Source organism: Podarcis gaigeae (assembly GCF_964106915.1).
Source record: "Podarcis gaigeae genome assembly, chromosome: 4".
Classification (NCBI taxonomy): domain Eukaryota; kingdom Metazoa; phylum Chordata; class Lepidosauria; order Squamata; family Lacertidae; genus Podarcis; species Podarcis gaigeae.
The window spans coordinates 91,251,421-91,265,593 of record NC_139677.1 but is presented as its reverse complement, the minus strand read 5'-3'; the positions used below and the strand labels follow the sequence as shown (position 1 = coordinate 91,265,593).

General features: G+C 44.4%; 1 protein-coding gene across 4 annotated transcripts in view; it reads right to left on the bottom strand.

Moving 5' to 3' along the window:
- SLC36A4 (solute carrier family 36 member 4) overlaps positions 1-13,177 on the bottom strand; it is a 94,982-nt gene extending 81,805 nt beyond the window's left edge. For 2 of the 4 annotated variants that reach the window (XM_083736914.1, XM_083736915.1), the window contains exons 1-3: positions 13,073-13,171; positions 979-1,096; positions 78-168 (exon numbers count right to left, since the gene is read on the bottom strand). In XM_083736914.1, the coding sequence (XP_083593040.1) occupies positions 78-168; positions 979-1,096; positions 13,073-13,100 (237 nt within the window). In that variant the 5' untranslated portion in view covers positions 13,101-13,171. Of the gene's footprint in view, positions 1-77; positions 169-978; positions 1,097-2,604; positions 2,746-13,072 lie in introns of those variants that run through there. The other 2 variants (XM_083736912.1, XM_083736913.1) reach the window with 2 other exon arrangements.
- Between the last annotated feature and the right edge of the window lie 996 nt (positions 13,178-14,173).

Below are 14,173 nucleotides of genomic sequence, written 5' to 3'. Positions count from 1 at the left end.
GTCTGCCAACGCACAGCTGTCAACAGTAAAATTTAAACTAGACATTCCCCCCTCACCGGAACTGATGAGCCACTTACCAGAAGGCCTGCATTTTTTATTGCAAGTGGGAGGCCTAGAAGTCCAGTTCCAACGTTTCCTTTGAGGAGATGAGTGAGTGTCTGTAAAAACCTAAAAATGAAAGAGAGAGGCCAACATCTCTAAACTAGGACAATGTAAAACAACTAGAACACATGTGCCCCAAAGGATAGGGCTTCCCCGCAGCTACAAGGAAGACGGGAGGGCACTAGGGAATTTTATTTAATTTAATTATTTCAACAATTAAATTTAAGAGTAATGCAATTGAAAGCCAGTATGTGGTATAGTGTCAGACTAGGTGCTGGGAGACCAGGGTTCAAATCTCCCCCAACTCAACCATAAAGCTCACTGGATGACCTGGGGCCAGTCACACACCCTCATCCCAACCTACCTCACAGGGTTGTTGCGAGGATTAAATGAGGAGGGAGAGAACTACCCTGAACTCCTTTGAGAATAAGGTGGGATATAAATGCAATAAAGGTAAAAAGGTAAAGGGTAAAGGGTCCCCTGACCATTAGGTTCAGTCGTGGCCGACTCTGGGGTTGCGGCGCTCATCTCGCTTTATTGGCCGAGGGAGCTGGCATACAGCTTTCGGGTCAAGTGGCCAGCATGACTAAGCCGCTTCTGGAGAACTAGAGCAGCGCACGGAAATGCCGTTTACCTTCCCGCTGGAGCGGTACCTATTTATCTACTTGCACTTTGACGTGCTTTCGAACTGCTAGGTTAGCAGGAGCAGGGACCGAGCAACGGGAGCTCTGTTGCGGGGATTTGAACCGCCGACCTTCTGATCAGCAAGTCCTAGGCTCTGTGGTTTAATCCACAGCGCCACCTGCATCCCAGCAATAAATGTATAGTATTTTATATACAGATATGTGTTTTCTTAAGTAGAAATACGGTACTTACGAAATGCTGTCCTGGTTATCGAGTTGATACTTCTTCTCTGGCGGTAGCAATTCATTTTCATTCTCGTCTTCGCTGTCCGAATTCTGCTCTGCTATTAAAGGCTTCATTACTTCCAGATCTATTAAAACATGAGGGGAAGAGGGAAGAACCCAATACGTTTCGAGGTCGTCAAGCCGTTCATCCTGCCAGAAATGTTCTTCAGGCAGCACAGGAAGCAGCAATGGCCACCAACTTGGATGGCTTTAAAAAAGGATTATGTACAAGTTTGTGGATGAGGTAAAGGACCCCTGGACAGTTAAGTCCGGTCAAAGGTGACTCTGGGGTCACGGCGCTCATCTCGCTTTCAGGCCCAGGGAGTCAGTGTTTGTCCACAGACAGCTTTCGGGGTGTTGTGGCCAGCATGACTAAACCGCTTCTGGTGCATGGAGGACTGTGACGAGTGCCAGAGCGCACGGAAATGCCATTTACCTTCCCACAGGAGTGGTACCTATTTATCTACTTGCACTGGTGTGCTTTCGAACTGTTAGGTTGGCAAGAGCTGGGACAGAGCAACAGGAGCTCATCCCATCGCGGGAATTCGAACCGCCGACCTTCCAATCAGCAAACCTAAGAGGTTCAGTGGTTTAGACCACAGTGCCACCCGCATCCCAGTTTGTGGATTATAAGACTGCCCATGGCTATTAGCCACAATGGTTTCAAGGTAGGTGACATTACCAGGCCTGCCTGGAGATGCCAAGGATTGAACTTAGGAACTTCTGCATGCAAAACAGATGCTCTACTACTCAGTTGCAACCATTTTCATTATTCTAGGCACTTTCTCACGAAGCAGGGGGAGACCAGCTGACCTGGAACCAACTATGACATCATTTGGAACCAGGCAAAGCTTTCTGTTTACACTGGCTTATCATCATACAGCTAGTTGCATTTTTTTCGTGCTATCCATACCTCTGAATCTTATAGGATATTTTCAACTGGTGCTTTTCTCTATTTGACTTGTTGCCATTTCTTTTTACTACTTCTGTTATAAGCCAAGGTCGACTTTTTTTTCTGATGGGAAGCTTCAATAAAATGAGTGGTGCAGACTCTTGGGTTCCAAATGTTCTTCAACTACAACTTGCGTCAGCCCTGGCCACTGGTCCTGCTAGGGATTATGGGACTTGTAGTCCAACAACTCCTGGGGACCCAAGGTTGAGGAAGCCTAGTTTAGAAGCAGGTTTCGTACCTCATCTGCTCTTTGAATGAACTAGGCCATCACCCTCATATTACAGGGAAGCCAACAAGGTTCCTTCCAGATTTTGCTGGACTACAAGTCCCATCAACCCTGTCCGTTCAGCATGACAGTTGGGAGCTTATGGGAGATACAGACCAGGGCTTCCCAAACTTGGGTCTCCAGCTGTTTTTTGGACTACAACTCCCATTATCCCTGACCACTGGTCCTGCTAGCTAGAGATGATGGGAGTTGTAGTCCAACAACAGCTGAAGTGTTTGGGAAACACTGCCCTAAACCAACATCTGGAGAACGCCATGTTGCCTAACCTTGCCATATTAAATTTCACTGTGCAGGTTACATTAGCTAGTTGGAAGACTGAAATAATACAGCATACAGAAGTTGTGATCGCCCCATACCCTCTTCATGAAAAACACATTAGTTGAAGGTCATATTTCAGTGCCATCTTATCTATGCCTTAATTACAGACGAATTCCTATGCAAAGACAGCTTTAAGTATTTCCTCATCAGTGCGTCACAATGGCACATTCTGCTTCGGCATAACAACAGTAAGAATCGAACGCTTTTGAGTCTTACTAAGCTGGAGATGCAAAAGCAGTTCAGTGCTTTCCCCCCGCAGCTACTAGATCTTGATTTTAAGGATTCTGGCGCCCTCAGGTGAAAAGGTGGAGCCAGGGAACAACCTGGTGGCCCATGGGGTAGAGATTGGGGAAATTTTAACACCTTTGCATGCCCCAATCCACTTGTACTGGTTAGTAACTCTGCTGGAAGACTAGGCCCGATGTCACATAATGCAAGAAAGGTATCCTCAGTCGCTGGGTAGCAGCAATAAGGTACAGTGGTGCCTCGCAAGACGAAATTAATCCGTTCCGTGAGGCTCTTCGAATAGCGGTTTTTTCGTCTTGCGAAGCAAGCCCATTGACAGCTTAGCGGATTAACGCTAATAGCGGTTTAGCAGCTTTTAGCGGATCAGCTGATAAGCGGCTTATCAGCGGATCAGCTGATAAGCGGCTTAGCGGCTTAGGAAAAGGGGGGGAAAGGGGAAAAAACCCGCAGGAACTCGCAAGACATTTTCATCTTGCGAAGCAAGCCCATAGGGAAATTCGTTTTGCAAAGCACCTCCAAAACGGAAAACCCTTTCGTCTAGCGGGTTTTCCGTCTTGCAAGGCGTTCGTCTTGCGGGGCACCACTGTACTGCATTATAAAGCCCTAAAATGACTCAGGGGCCTAAATATCTTTGGGTCTGCCTCTTCCAATACCAGCCGGCTCAAATCTTAAAACTGGCTAGAGGCTCTGATCCTGGTCCCCACGGGTTTATAAGCAAGGGGCCTCTTCTCCATAGTGGGGGTCTCAGCTCCAGAATGACCCCCACCCCCCTGAAGTGAGGTCCTCTAGGTGATTTATCCAGACTTCTCAAGAGTTTGGCAACAGAGGGGCTTGATCACTAAAAGCAGTATCACTCCTTCCTTGGAGGTTTTTAAGCAGAGGTTGGATGGTCATCTCTCATGTATGGTTTAGCTGAGATTTCTGCATTGAGGGGGTTGGACCGGATAGGCGCTTGGGAAATAAACAACTATCTGACTTCTGAAGGCAGCCCTGTTTAGGGAAGTTTTTTAAAGTTTGATGTTTTATCGTGTTTTTAATATTCTGTTGGGCGCTGTCTCGAGTGGCTGGGGAAACCCAGCTAGATGGGTGGGATATAAATTAATAATATTATTCCAACTTTACAATTCCAATGCTTTATTCATTGGTGTATTTTATTGCTTATTGGTGGTTGTGCCCGCCTCTGGAGGAAGGGCAATTCCTAAACAACATTCGCCGCAGGGATGGTTTCCGCGATCAGCTGTAGCCCTGGCATATCAGCTCAAGAACTCAGAACTCTGATAGGATGGTTTTGCTGGATTACATGGCATTTCTCCCAATCGATCAAATCTGGCCTCTCTACAGCCAGGTAACCCGCTTGCCTTGCATTTATCAGCTGTGAAATCTGCAGCCAGACCCAACTAATCCACCTGACTTCTCTCTCTCTTTATCCAGAGAAGCCACTGAGAAATCTACCATTGTTTGGTTGTGTAGCAGCTGGACTGTCAGGAAACAATGCATGTGAGCCACCAGTCAGCTAAACATTAAGCTAAACAACACACTGGTCTTTTCAGGCACTCACAAAAGGGCTGCTGGAGTTCTAGAAGCTTCCGGAGGTGAACTTAGCCCCCACTTCTGCCTCAGAAAATAGCACCCAGAGACATAGAATAACAGAGTTGGAAGGTACCCTGAGGGTCATCTAGTCAAACCCGCTGCAAATGCCGGAATCTCAGCTAATGCATCCACGACATATATAGCCATCGAACCTCTGCTTAAAACCACAAGAAAAATCCAAAGCCCCACAGGCATCACATAAAGCTGGTTCATCAGGTTTTCAGCTCATTGACTCTTGCAGCATAATGCTAGACTAGAAAGCAACATAAGGGAGTTTAGAAACAGGGACTGATCTAGGGCAGGGGGACCATCTCCTGTTTGGGTCAAGGATGCAACTCAGAAGGCGGCTCTGTGTGTTCATGAGTAGACAAGACATCACTATGGCCACAATATTTAAACCAGGCTTATACAATTTTATCAGCAATGGTTGTTAAGGCTGCTGTAGCTGTGGCTTTCTGGGGTCAGCAGCATTGCTATACTACAATTCCCAGGATCCTCTGGGGGAAGCCATGACTATCAATAGGGCATATATGTGGATGTCATCTGTCCTGGATTATTTATTTTGCTCATGCCGCAGAAATATGCTTCTGATCACTTTGTTTAGAAGATGAGACCTTTCTCCCTGTAGAACCGTAACTTAAAACTTCCTTTCCTGTTCTTCCAAAGCCACCTGCGAAATTTGGGGACATTATTCTCAGGTCACCTTTACTTCCAGTTCTCCCTCGGCCAAAGTTGACTCTCATTTCCCTCAGCTGATGGGCAAAAAGTTCTTTCCCAGCTGACAAAGATCCATTTCCCTAGCAAATGGCTAGTAACCCTTTCCAATTTCCTTCCCACAAGAGTGCAAAAAGGAGTCACACAATAGTAACGACTTTTTTTTTTTAGTTTCTTCATGTGAAATCAATATAAATGGTATCTCTATAATGCATTCCCAAATTATGATTCCCAAATTATGATTGCCCAATGTAACTGACTCACTTTATCCATTAAGATGGCTAAATCTTACAGCAATGACGCCAAACTTGGTACATTTCAGAGGTAATGTTTCAGGCACTGAATTTGATTTCAGGCAGTGGGAGCCAAAGAACAAGTAAAAGTAATCCATTTAGGTCCTTGATGGAAATGCAGGTGTAAAGAGGAGGGAGAAATGCGTTCAGGAACAAAGTCAACACTTCTGCATCATTTAGCCTCCCCTCTGTTTTGGTCTTCAACTAATGGATTGAATCAGCATACAATGGAACCTCGTGTTACGTATCACCCTCTTTGCGAATGCTTCAGGTTACGAGCTCTGCTAACCTGGAAGTAGACGCCCCTTCTTGCGAACGTTGCCCCGGGATGTGAGCGGAAGTCGCGCGCCAGTGGCGCAGCAGCAGCAGGAGGCACCATTAGTGAAAGCGCACCTTATATTAAGAACGGTTTTGGGTTACAAACGGAATTAAGTTTGTAACTGGAGGTACCCCTGTAGCTTCAAACTACATTTTCCGAAAGTCTTCACTCACTTACTTTTTTTTATGTTGGTCACCATCAGTTCCATCCTGTTTCTGTTCCTAATCTATGGCTTTGGTTCTTTTATATATACATATATATGTCACTTCATTAAAGGGTTATACCAGCACCTGGAACCAACCAATCCAATTTGGCTATGGCATGAAGCCAAATCAGAATGAAGGCAATAAGTGCCACTATCACTCTGCATAGGCTTCTTGATGAGGCCATATAACATGAGGTTTTGCTGCTTGGCGAGCATAACTAAGCCAATTTAGGGCGAGGGCATTACTCCTGCCCTCATTCTGAATGAGCAAAAAAGAAAGCCTCTTTGGTATAAAACCAAATGGGGTAGGAAAAACACAGGAAGACAGGGAAGAAATCTAAAATGCTGCTGCTGAGCACTTATATTAGCATTTCGTGCGGAAGTTTGGGGTAGAATGAACAGGAAAGAGGAAAAGTGGAAGTAGAGGGAGGGCACAAAATAAGAGAAGATAGATGAAACCTCCAGTTGGCAAGGGATAGCTCAGGCGGTAGAGCATTGGATTCTTAATCTCAGGGGCTGTAGGTTCGAGCTATAAAAAGATTCCTGCATTCCAGGGGGCTGGGCTAGATGACCCTCATGGTCCCTTCCAACTCTACAGTTCTGTGATTCTAAGTTGAAAGATTTGCCTAAGCATGCAAATTATCACAGGGTCAATGGAGATAGGGACATGCAAGCCCCATCCCATCCCTTGTGCCCCCCTCCATCCCTGCCAGGGGGTCTTCCACCTGTTTACAAGAACACTGGGGTGGAGTTTAATGCACACCCTTGTCCCCAACCTTACCTGGAGAATCTGCATGTCCAGGTAAATGTCTGAACATGCTTATCCTTGCAGTCCGAGGATCCAGACCCACACCCAGAGATTTGACTTTATGTATCATTTACCCAAGTGGCCCAACTGGCTCAACAAGTGAGGCAGAGCCAGAAGCACACTCCTTTGCTGAATCAGGCATTTGCTCAAAAGCCAATACCAGAATGGTGCTTTCCAAGATTTGCAAACAGTTGTAAAAGTGCATGCCTAGAGGAAATTGGACGGTGCTCTTGCAAACAGATTCTGAATGAAGCGCCTACCAGTGCAGAGATCAACACTAAGCCATTTGTCTGACAAAATAAGCATCGTGAAGATCCAGCTATTAACGAATAGTACAATGTTGTATGTTAGCTAATTTATAAAATGATGTATAAAATTATTGTATTTTCCTTTGCTGACCAGACTGAGCTCAAGTCAGCCTATCTGCAGTACCTGTGTGTCCCATTTCCTTTGATTTCAAACCATGTGTGCAAAGTTACAGGCAGGTAGCCGTGTTGGTCTGCCGTAGTCGAAACAAAATAAAAAAAATCCTTCCAGTAGCACCTTAGAGACCAACTACAGGTGTAACTCGGAAAATTAGAGTATCGTGGAAAAGTTCATTTATTCCAGTAATTCAACTTAAAAGGTGAAACTAATATATGAGATAGACTCGTGACATGCAAAGGTTATTGGTATGAGCTTTCATGTGCATGCACACAATTTTTTAATTTTGTTTCATGTGTGCAAAGGTAGCATTTTGCTGCAAGGCTTATGAGCACCAGTCAGCTGATTGGCGCTTTGAGCAAGCCCAATTTGGACAGCGACCAGATGTCAGCGACCAATATCAGCTGCTCTTGGGCATTGTATTACAAGAGGATCTGTCCTGGAGTGTCAACACAAGGGGGCTTGTGAAGGCGGCGCAGCAGAGACTGTACTTTTTGAGAATCCTAAGGAAAAACCATCTTCCGCAGAAACTGCTGCTTGCCTTCTATCACTGTGCCATTGAGAGCGTGCTCACTTATGGCTTATGTGTGTGGTACGGAAGCTGTACTACCCAGGACAGGATGGGGTTGTGCAGAGTTGTTAATGCAGCAGAGAGCATTGTTGGCTGCCCACTCTACACCTTAGAGCAGATTTATGCCACATAAAGGTGCCAGAGGAAGGCACTGGACATAGTAAAAGATCCATCACATCCTGGTCACTGTCTCTTCGAGCTCCTGCCGTCGGGACGGAGATACATGACGATGAAGACAAGAACGAGCCGTCTCAAGAACAGCTTCTTCTCCAGAGCGATCCCGGCCCTGAATGGGAAGCCTGGACTTTGAAAGTCATCTAATCTTCCTTGCTGTATTATACTGTATTGTTTTAATTAGTGTTTTTATAGTTGTTTTGATTTTGTGTGGAGTGCCCTACCTGGGTGGATGGAGCAGCCAAGTAATTTCGTTGTCCCCGAGAGGGGGCAATGACAATAAAGATATTATTATTGTTGTTGTTGTTGTTGTTAAGTGTCAATCAACTGCTCGGTACCCACAGCAAGCCTCATTTGTCAATGAACAATTGAGAGCAATCAAGAGTACACTTTTAAGGCTTCCAGATCCATCCTTTGAGGAAGTGTCTTTACCTGCCCTGCACCTGGTGTCACATATGATGCCAGCTATGGGACAGGTTTGAGGGGAAACAGCCTTCCAGTATGAGGCGTAATTTGGCCTATGAGCCAGGGGTTCTCCCCACCACTGATTAAAATGATTAAGTCCATCGTATCATTTGTCCAGCAGATAATTCTTAGTGCAAAGGTGGAAAGCAATCTGTGCAAGAAAAATAATTATCAAGCAAGCACAGTCTCTTCCCATACTTACAGATGCGTGAAGAGAACCAAATTAAAACTTCATGCTAACTCTTCAGCCACTGTTCCATAAACAGGTAAGACTAGATACCATGCCAAGTATACCAGTAATAAAATAAGCAGTCCCGGAAAAGATTATTAATATTAATGTACTAGCTCTGTACGGTCTGTATTAAATAAAGACCCACATATTAGTGTAACAGAATGCACTTTTTATGGCCTAAACCCAACCCACTGAATGACAAGGCAGGCATCCTTTGCTATCTCAGCGATACACAATGAAGTATTTGTCTCTCAATTTTGTAATCACATGCTCGTTGCAGTATCTAGCAGGGTGGATTTGATTTAAATCATCCATTTAAATCACTAGTCAGTAAGTCTTGATTTAAATCATTTTTTTACAGAAAGACTCGTTCTTGCTGGTATAATCTTAATATTTACATCCAGATGAAGGTTTCATTTTTGGAACAATAAATTTTCAGAGTAGCTTTTAGAGTTATATCAAAAAATACTAATTTGGTTATACAATTAGAAATTTGTTTCTAATAGACAGGTAATTATGAAATTATTCTTTATATTTGGACAACTTTTCTGCTGTACTTTATTGGAAGGAGAAAAATAACCATTTCCTTAACAATTTAAACAATTTATTTAAGTAAAACAATAACATAGTATATGTATCCATGTTTGTTAACTGATGTAGTTAAACGATTTAAAAAACCAAAACAACTTAGACTGAGTTTTAGCACATATGAGAAACCTAAAACAAATCTTTATTTCCTGATGAATAGCCTTTGGACTATAATGTAACTTAAACAGAAAACTATCTTTGGAAAGATTTTTCCTCCAAAAGCATTTTATTTTAAAAATCCAATTAAATTTTTTTTTAATCCGATTTATTTTTTAAAAATCATTGATTTTTATCCACCCTGGTATCTTGGCTAGTCAGAAGATGGATAAATGCTTTGTCTGAAAGAGCAATTCATCATACATGAATTGGGATGGGGACTATGATTATAACAGCAATCCATGTTGCTCGGGTCTACAGAGCACCAGATTAAATAATAAATAATAAAATGGTATATTGAAAGGTCAAGGAACAAGGCTTGTAGTTAAACGCAGTCATGTGGCTAAGCCAAATATGTAAAGCCTTTCAGAAATGTGGAAGATTCGTATAAAGCTTCTGGATGAACAAGTCAACCACACCAGTGTTTCAGAAATGGAGAGAAGCAGTGCTCTTTTTCTAGAAAAAGAGGTGCCGGAACTCACCATGAACTTCTCCCTTTTTCTCTTTGAAAAGCAATGGCACCCACCTGAGAGGTGCCAGAGTTGAGCTCCAATGAGCTCCAGCTGGTGGGGGGGAAGCCCTGGATAGAAGCATGTTCAATTGTTGAATTAAGTAACTCATGTGTTCTTTTGGAAGACTGACCATGTACCAGTTATGCTTAGCCCGTTCAGATTGCTCATGTGAACACAAGTTAAGTCAGCAAAAGGGGTGGCATAAAACAGACCATATTTAAAATGTTCATTTTCTCTCTGCCAGGATTAGGTTAGCTCTAAGCCAGCAGTAGCCCCACTCCTGAACCCAGTTTGAATCTGAGGTAATTTTAAGCCAGTTTGCTTCACGCTACCTTTCTGTGTATAGGATTGCTCCCTCAGATTGTGTTTTTAATTAATGCTACTTTAATTAAGATCTGTGAAAAGGCTTACAGGGTCAAGGTGGAAAAGGAGGGTGCAAGTATTTTGAATTCAGAATTCGATCCGGCACTTCTCTTAGTTGGAAGCCAGTTGGAACATGCGGTACATAGAATTTCTAGCATGCAAAACAAGCATAGGAGAAGCTTGCGTGATAATAAATCAATAGCAGTTGGGCTTATCTTTGGGGGGGAGAGAAACTGCTTTGAGGGGTTTTACAATCAAGTGGTGGATAAATTTCGTGAAATAAATAAATAGTTTATTGTCTCAGCTGCTTGTGTGGCTCGGTGCAGTTTGTTTGATGGTTTTTTCCTTCCTTGCAGCTACAGTAAAAGCCAAGGGTAGATTTCCATTACCCAACTCGCTCTTGCACAATGCTTGAATGATCAGGTCCAAGGAGGAATACAGTAGTCTTAATTGCATCTCAGTACTCTTTCCAAAGTAAACCTTGTGGCTATTACATCCATCGTAACCTCCACAGGGCAGAAGTCCTAGCTATGGTGTTCTCTCACACACACACCTTAACTCATTGGAAAGTCAGAATTCCATTGAAATTTGGATTGATTAAGGCAAGTTGCTCAGATGGCGAAGCCACACCATGTGAAACAGGAGCAGGGTGTGTGTTAAGAGGTGGTGCAGCGACACCTCATATGAACACATTCACACATGGCAAGATCCATCAACACTCATTGTCTCCTTCCTTGCCCCACATTTAAGGTGATTCTGAGAGTTTACGGCATGCGGAATCAGAGTTGGAAGTGCCCTCAAAAGGTTATGTAGTCTAAGCGCTGACAATGCAAAAGAAATATACACGCAAAGCTGAACTGTCACATCCAAATAAAAACGTGCACATCCCTTTCAGGTGGCCTTGCTTCTCCACTTCAAATCACCACTCATGTACGACTTTGTCTGAATCCACCCACCCACTGGATTGCCAAATGCCCCAAATTAAAATTCAAAGAGACCACTTGCACCCCCATCCACTCATTGTGCAAAGGGGAAGAAATAAATATTCGCCGCAAATATGAAAAACTCAGCCACACAGTTCTTGGAGAGTGGTGGGCCATTTGGAAACCTGCACACATTTTAAGTGGGGTCAGTAGTAACAAACTAGTTTAATGCGTTGGTTCCTTCAAGACAGGATTACTGCAATGCGCTGGTTGTGGGGCTTCTCTCGTGCTTGATCCAGAAGCTGCAGTTAGTGCAGAATGCTGCAGCACAATTGCCAACAGGAGTGATGCCTTGTCAACCTACATGCGCCTACTCAACCGCTTCAATCGGCGGAACCAGCACCACTACAGGTGCCACATCATGGCCCTTCAACACCTGTTACTGCATTTGCAATAACTCCAATCACTCAGTCACTTACAGGTAGGTAGCCGTGTTGGTCTGCCATAGTCGAAACAAAATAAAAAAAAAATCCTTCCAGTTTGGGGGGGGGGGGTTGGATTTGATATCCCGCTTTATCACTACCCTAAGGAGTCTCAAGAGATGCGGGTGGTGCTGTGGGTTAAACCACAGAGCCTAGGACTTGCTGATCAGAAGGTTGACAGTTCGAATCCCTGCTCCTGCCAATCTAGCAGTTCGAAAGCACGTCACAAGTGCAAGTAGATAAATAGGTACCGCTCCAGCGGGAAGGTAAACAGCATTTCCATGCACTGCTCTGGTTCGCCAGAAGCGGCTTAGTCATGCTGGCCACTTGACCCAGAAGCTGTATGCCGGCTCCCTCAGCCAATAAAGCGAGATGAGCTCCGTAATCCCAGAGTCATCCACAACTGGACCTAATGGTCAGTTTACCCTTTACCTTTAAGGAGTCTCAAAGCGGCTAACATTCTTGTTTCCCTTCCTTCCCCACAACAAACACTCTGTGAGGTGAGTGGGGCTGAGAGACTTCAGAGAAGTGTGACTAGCCCAAGGTCACCCAGCGGCTGCATGTGGCGGAGCGGAGACGCGAACCCGATTCCCCAGATTACGAGTCCACCGCTCTTAACCACTACACCACACTGGCTGTGTATTTGAAGAAGTGTGAATGCACACAAAAGCTCATACCAATAACAAACTTAGTCGGTCTCTAAGGTGCTAGTGGAAGGAATCCAATCACTTAGTGCAGCAGCGCCTGCACTTCGGAACTCCCTGCCTATTGAGATCCAACAGGCATCTTCACCGCTCTGTTTTTTGCCGCTCTCTAGAAACATTCTTGTTCAGGCAAAGCTACCCAGGTGCTTGGAAAGCTCAGGTCCCATTAATCTGATTTCAACCTTTTGCACGTTTAAAAGGAGCTGCCTTTACAGTTTTGTCTTTTGTAAACCGCCCTTGAGGGTTTTGCAAACCGCCTTGAGGGTTTTGTTTTGTTTTGTTTTTCACAATCAAGAGGAGTATAAATCTTATTAAATGAAATAAATACAATAAAAATATGGTTCCCCATCCCCCCTTTTTTTAAACACACTGCAATCCCCCTGCAAGAGTTAAAAGCAAAGGCGGATTTTGCTAACTCCAACGCACCGGCCTCTCCTCACCCTCCCGAGGCTGCAGCGCCAGCCCAGGCTAAGCTGGGGAAGGGGCTCGGTTCAAACCTGCGTCCCCCACACCCCTCCAAACAGGATGGTCTCTCCCGACTCCTCGGATATAGAAAACGCGAACGGGGCAAACCATGACGGGCGGAGAGGGGTAATACGGAAACAAAAAAGGAGATTAAAACACTTCGCTTCCCCCCCACCCCGTACTCCCAACACTTCTCCCCATTAACGATCAGAGTTATTCCCCCAACCACCCATTCAATCCCCTCCGCCACCCGGCAAACATAAAGGTACGTACCTAATTCTTCTCTTGCCGCCGTCTCCATCTCTGCCCTCTCTATGGTTCGCTCCACGACTCCTTCCGCCAATGTGGAGCCCCAGCGCCGCCGCAGCTGCTGCGCATGCGTCTACAAAGCCGGTTCAGATTCCCCCCTCCCGCTAGGCTCGCGGGCAGCGGCTTACCATAGAGACGCATGGGGGCTAGAGAGGGCACAGGAGATACGGCCATCTCTCTGTGTAGTGGAGGGAGGAAAATTCCACAGCCAGCGAGGCTCTTTGAAGTAAACCCTAGAAGGGCCTTTTCTTTTTATTGGCTGTTGTGGCCCAAGACAGCTGTTTTCTCTCTCACATAAAACTCCAAATCTCAGGGATACTATGTGCTACTTCCCTAGTGTCTGTTTCTCACACACATTTTATACATATATACACATAAATACATTTGTATTATTATAAATCTCCCCTTTCACAAGCAGCCAGAACGACTTGGCAACTGAAACATATTTTTTAAAAAATTAAAAAGACAAGCAGTGTTTTATTAAATTTCTATGACGCTCTTCATCCAAGGATCACAGGGCAGTTTGCAATGTAAACACACACAAATACACGACATAGTAACAAGCAAAACAATGGCCCCTTTAATTAGCGTTAAATTTGTGAATGAGCCCAGGGGCTTGTTTGAGAATACACAAAGAACCAAAATCTAAAATACTAGCAACAGTAACAGGCCCAAAACTGTTTTAAATAAATAACCCACTTAATTTGCGGGATTACCTTCAGAGAGAATTGCAGAAGAAGCCATATCAGTTGAAGAAAGCACAACAAAATGAAAACTATCAGCGCTGGGAAAAGCATCTCTGCAAAAGAGCTGCTACTTACACTCACTCCTCTTTTAAAAAGAGTATGAAGACTCTCACCTTACTTATAGCTCAAAGTACTATGGGAAATCTCAACCCCACAAACAGGTAGACATCTTGCTCAGGGGAGGTGACTCACCCCACAAGTAATGAAACAAGAAGGTGGCCAGGATCGTCTTGTAAGAGGGAAATGAGAGAATAAGCCTTAGTCTTAAAAAGGACTAGCATAGGTCCATCCAGATTTTAAACTATATGCATTTTAGAAC